The 5811-nt window shown below is 45.0% G+C and overlaps 1 protein-coding gene across 1 annotated transcript; it reads right to left on the bottom strand.

Annotated features, from left to right (window-relative positions):
- Window positions 1–325: 325 nt before the first annotated feature.
- On the bottom strand, window positions 326–2037 carry CCR75_001291 (uncharacterized protein). The gene is made up of 2 exons (XM_067959395.1): window positions 1596–2037; window positions 326–1525 (listed from the first exon to the last, which is right to left on the bottom strand). Exons 1-2 carry the CDS (start codon window positions 1856–1858, stop codon window positions 460–462), a joined length of 1329 nt encoding a protein of 442 aa, XP_067819191.1. The 5' UTR covers window positions 1859–2037; the 3' UTR covers window positions 326–459.
- Between the last annotated feature and the right edge of the window lie 3774 nt (window positions 2038–5811).

Raw genomic sequence — 5811 nt, 5'->3', positions numbered from 1 at the left:
TGACGCTAGGCGTCATCCTTTCTAATGTGAATGCACCTATGTGCATCACATACACAAGAATTGGTCACAAATGTGAACCACACCCGAGTGGTACTTTATTTAAGCAATTGAAGTATCCCCTTATCAGATCAAGTTTACTTAATGGGGACTGTGTAACATTAGGGCAACTTTATCCGTTCGTTACATATCTGACACATATAATAATTAATTTGATAAGTCTCTTTTGAAACACCTATTTAAACCGCGAGTTTCCTTACATAAACAGAATCGAGACTTAATTACCAAGAAGCGATAAAAAAGGCCCGTCCAAGAAAGCCACTATCATAGCTGCTGCTACTACTAGCACTAGCGTCGAACACAACAATTTTTCAATATTCTTTACGTGTTGAATTGAGCATTTTGTAGTCATGACTTAAGCTTCCCAAACTAATGAACCAATGCAATCACAATCCTCCGTTTCTATGACTTTTTGCTACTCCTAGACTTTGGCTTCATCATCGAATCAATTGAAAGACCCGCTATGTTGTGTGTCTGTGACTCCATTGCACGAGTCATTGCTCGTTCAAAATGTTCCAATTTTATGCTCGTATGACCGTGACGAACCGCTAATAACGCCGCTTCATTCACGAGGCTTGCGAGCTGTGCCCCCGAGCGCTGACCCATTAACCCACACCGCGCGGCTACGACCGCCAGATCCACGTCACGATCAAGCCGCACATGGCGACAATGGACCTTTAAAATGGCTTCTCGTCCGTGCACATCCGGATACCCCACATACACGTGACGATCAAAGCGACCTGGACGGCACAAGGCTGGATCCAGCACTTCAGGGCGATTCGTGGCCGCAAGGACAATAATCCCATAACCTTTGCCTTCAAATCCATCCATCTCGGTGAGCAATTGATTCAATGTCTGTTCTCGCTCATCATTCGAATTCACGCCCCCACGCGACTTGGCCAACGCATCGATTTCATCGATAAAAATAATGCACTGCGACGACTGCGACGCTTGCGTAAACAAATCGCGCACGCGAGCAGCCCCACGACCCACGAGCATTTCGACAAAATCCGACGCCGAGCAAAAGAGGAACGCAACTTTGGCTTCCGAAGCCACGGCTCGCGCAAGCAACGTCTTGCCAGTTCCTGACGGTCCACATAAAAGCACACCTTTTGGCACTTTGGCGCCAATGGCCTCGTACTTAGCCGGGAAACGTAAAAAGTCTACAATTTCTTCTAATTCTTGTCTTGCGTCATCAATACCTGCGACGTCGCGAAAGAAAATCCGTGGACTGGCTTTAGGTCGTCGAACGTTCTGGCAACCATCTTTGCCGACGGAGTGATTGTCCGTACTGAACATTTGACTAAGCATTTTGTACGTAAGCCCCAAGTAGAGAAATGGAAAGAGAACGAGAGCTACAGGGGCAAATTGACGGACTCGAGACGGTGCCGTGGACCCGAATTCAACGCCAGAATGGACTAACGCATCGAGAAGGTAGGTAGGATCGGTCTGTGGCGGCATGAGGACTCTGACAGAAGTAAGCGATCCATTATTAAACGATGAGTAAGCAAAAAATAAATCAATGAATAGGTACGTACTTGTACGTTGTCGCCGTATCTTTGGTCTGGACGACGCAGTGGTCGCCTGCAAGTAGCACTTTCCCGAGACTGTGAGTTTTTAAATCGCTTAGAAACACGCTCAATAGTCTCCACGACGGCGTAGGGATTGTCTTGAGTGCGCTAGAAGCACGTGACCTGGTCAGTCTTGACAAGATAAACAAGCGAAGCTTTCGTGCGCCTCTGCCAACCAGCAACAGAACACATAGCGCTGTCACAAGGCGCCGAGCACTGGGCACCTTCATTAAGTTTCGAATTGTGAAAAAACAATCGACGAAGATGCTATCTGTCGTTAACTCCTATTTCCGATTTTGTGAAATCAGGAAAAAATATAGGGACTTGCTAATTCAGGAGAATAGAATGGATGTAGAGCAACGCGAATAGAATTTTAAATACAATAATGTCTTGCCCGCTTTTTAATTCCCAGCCAAAATTTTCCTAATTCCACCACCATTTAGCACGTGGAAATTGTAACGGGGTGTCCGTTAGATAAGTATTATTTCCTATAACAGGAAAATAATTATTATTTCCTAGACGAGATAAAAAATAAAGAAGTGCAATATTATTTTCTTCATTAATTTTGACGTAAATAGTTCCAATCATACTAGATTTTGTAGTATTGATGCAATAGGAAATTAGCTCTATTAATTGGTTAATTTAAGTCTAAATCAACCCCGCCAATCGTTTCAAGACACGAGTGTGCGGGGCGCAAGGAGGCGCCATACTTAATTAAAAATTAATATAATTAGTTCAGTAGTAGATAAAAAATCGTTACGTAGGAAACTTACCATATTTATACAGTTTTACTTTTCCCTAATTCTAACTCCATTAAATTACCTTTGGTAGCTAAAGACCCTTAGCTACTTAGAAAATCTTACTATGTACTCTTGTGTACGTGAAGTTTCGAGGCACCCTACCTGCACTGTAATCAGTGTAAGGACTTACCAGCACTAGTAAAAGGTGCCCCGTTACACCTGGTAGCACTTTTTAGTCCGTTCAACGGCCCACGCACGTTCCATTTAACATGGACATGTTGGATGAAGAAGGAGGGATCTTTTCAGCCCCTCGAGAAGGTTATCATGCAACGCGAAAGAGGTTTACTAATTTGAGTGACATCGAATGGAGAGCGATCGAACGAATGAGTTCGGTCGTAGGCGGGCCCGCCGTTGGCGCTACGCTGTTCACTCTGGGCAGAGATGAATAGCATGCGGCCATAGCCTAGTTCATTCAACACGTACTCGACGGGGCTCAAAAGAAAGTAGCCTTGCTTCAGCAGCAAGGCTCTCAACATACAGAGGTGTTGAGAGTACAAGGTGCTCAACAATTGAAAATGTTGAAACAGCAGCATGTAAATGCTGCTAATGGGCCGACGCTCTCGCGTCGACTCGAAAGCTTAGAGATCGAAACCTCTAAGCTTAAAGCAGTCGAGGGCGACTCCCTCTATAGATGGTTCGACGAATTAGACGACGCCATAGAAGCTCGTCGTATCAGTGATGATGCGACAAAAGTGAAATTTGGCATGTCCAACTTAGCCGGACGTGCCAAATCTTGGGCCTTGGGGCTCAAGCTTCACGACCCATTAGTCTTAATTTGCATAAGGTTTAAAGACCCGGCTCAGACAAACATTCGAGCCACTACGTGCCGAATTTAGGGCTTGAGCCAAGCTCCTGTGTTTATAGCAGGGCAAGCTTGACATTTACGCTTATGCCCAACACACACGAAACCTAGTCAGTTGTATCCTTAGTCATCCAATTGGTGAACAAACACAGGTAAATTAATTTATTGAAGGTCTTGCAGACGGGCCTGTTAAGGCCCACCTAATCGGCTAGAATTAGAGTCGCTCGACCAAGCGATCTCTATAGCGGAACAGGAGGACTTCAGCCTGAAACAGGCTTTTGTCCACTCTGGTGCTTATCGTCCACCGAAGCGACAAGAAGTTGGAGGTCCAAAACCCATGGATCTCTCGTATGTAGAGAGCGAGAGACCTCGCTCTTCAAGTTACAAACGGTCACGAAAATGTAATCGTTGTCAAAAGACGGGCCACTACGCCTATGAATGTAGTGCCCCCAGCCAGTGCCTAAACACACCTAAAGAAAAAAGACCGACCTCTCGCTAGGAACAGCGGAAGACGCTGATCCGACGCCATAGCGAAATCGCAACGGCGAGGCGCATCGTCAAAAAGCGGTAGGGGTCAGTTTTAACGAAAGTTGTCCTCACACACAAAAATTGTGTGTAACTTCCTCGGGAAATGAGGTTAACCTCATCACCAAGGAAAATCATAGTGGCAAAATATTTGTCACTAAAGTCCCTAGTCGATTGTGGAGCGTCGAATTATTTCAATAGACGCCAATCGCTAGAAGATCGCAGCCTCAAGTTCATTGAGCGCGATATCCCTCTAACGAGGATGACAGTGCGCCTTGCAATAGGCGTGTCTGTAACGGTCAAGAAACGTGTACTTGGTATCTAATACACGTTAAAGGGTAAGAAGTACGATGATGATTTCATCGTACAAGATTTGGATGACAAATATGATGTCATCCTTAAATTACCATGGCTCAGAAAGTACGAGCCATGTGTAAATTGGCAGCATGAAGCCGTGACGATATCTGTCTCTTGTTCATCAGATAGCCAGCTGATTAACGTCTTGGAGCGTCCACAAGCAAGTGGATGTCTCACGAGTGAGTGCGATGGCCTCATTTGTGGGTCGGTCGTTAGCATGACTGAACAAGACCTCATTGTGAATACTTAACACATTGTGGAGTAAGATCCCGACGGCTGTGCACAAACACAGGCAGCGTCGAAGGTCCACCATTGTGATGTTGACATAACTACCGACGGATGTGCCCAAGCACAGGCAGCATCGAAGTTCGACCACTCGAACAGTTGATGGTACGAAAGAGGATGCTTGCTTGAAAATTAACATCCAAAACTATTTGAACGCTTGTCAATAAGAGGCAGTGCGAAAGTCCTAGACCGAATGGAGAGTCGATCGTAGAGGATCTCGTTGTGGTAGCGCAACCACAGCTCGAGATAGTTGGGGAGGAAACTCCCAAATAATTTTCGTGGAAATAATTTTCCGGAAACATGTCGTCAAAGGATCCCAGGTACCTTTGTAAAAAAGTTTTAAAAAGGAAACTGAGACAATAAATGTCTTCGTAAACAATGGATCAAGTATATGCGCTTATACACTTGATCAAATAGCGCCTCCGAAGTTTAATTCGGAAATAACTCAATTGCCAACGTGAGAGGCCGAAAGGGTTCTTGCGTGATCTGCGTAGTGGCAAAGTCAAGCAGATCTGCATACTTGTCACAGATGACAACTACGTGGCCGATACTCGGTCGGCAATAGTATTACCTGAGAACGAATAGGTTCTCAGCAGCTCATCGATGGACGAAAGTGCCCTCGATGAGAAGACTTGGATTGAGCGTTTTACGTCCGATCCTGGGAGTCTTTGAAGACAAACCCTTTATAAAAGGGTTTAATCGAATTTAAGGGTGTCTTCCTGAATCAGTAACGTGAGTTGCTCAAGTTGCTCAAGGATAAAGGCGCACGACACGAATTGACCTCTTCCCTGGTTCAAAATACTGTGTCATGAAGCAATGGCCATTGCGTCGCGAACAAGTATTAGGGGTCGTCAAATTCTTTGCCGAATGCTTAGCAGCGGTCATATGAGGGAATAAACTTCCCCATATAGCTCTCCTACCTTATGTGTGCGTAAAACAACAGGAGGATGGCGGATAGTGCATGCATTCAATAAACTGAACGCTGCAACTGTACCGGCTCAAACGCCGATAATACCACGAACAGACTAAATTATTGAAGGTTTGTCAAAGAGTACTATCTTTTCGTGAATGGATCTGATGGATGGAATCATTAGATCCTTATGCGTGCACAAGATATTCCTTTCACAGCAGTAACCACCCCAAGCGGTATGCTATGGGAGTGGCTAGTCATGCCGCATGAACTTTTTAGTAATGCCATTGCGACATTTAACATATGTGTAACCAATCTGTTGAGATCGGTGCGGGAATTTGCACGATGCTATTTTGATAACGTCTTTGTTCATAGCAGAGCCATGAACGGAAAGTCGAATGTTAAAGTATATCGTACCCACTTCTGAAGGGTGCATACACTTGTGCATACGCACAAGTGTATGCAAATCGCAAAAAGTTTAAATTCGCTGCAAGCGAAATACCA

The sequence above is a fragment of the Bremia lactucae genome, linkage group LG15 (assembly GCF_004359215.1).
Source record: "Bremia lactucae strain SF5 linkage group LG15, whole genome shotgun sequence".
NCBI classification, from domain to species: domain Eukaryota; phylum Oomycota; class Peronosporomycetes; order Peronosporales; family Peronosporaceae; genus Bremia; species Bremia lactucae.
This window is presented reverse-complemented; position numbering and strand designations above follow the sequence as displayed.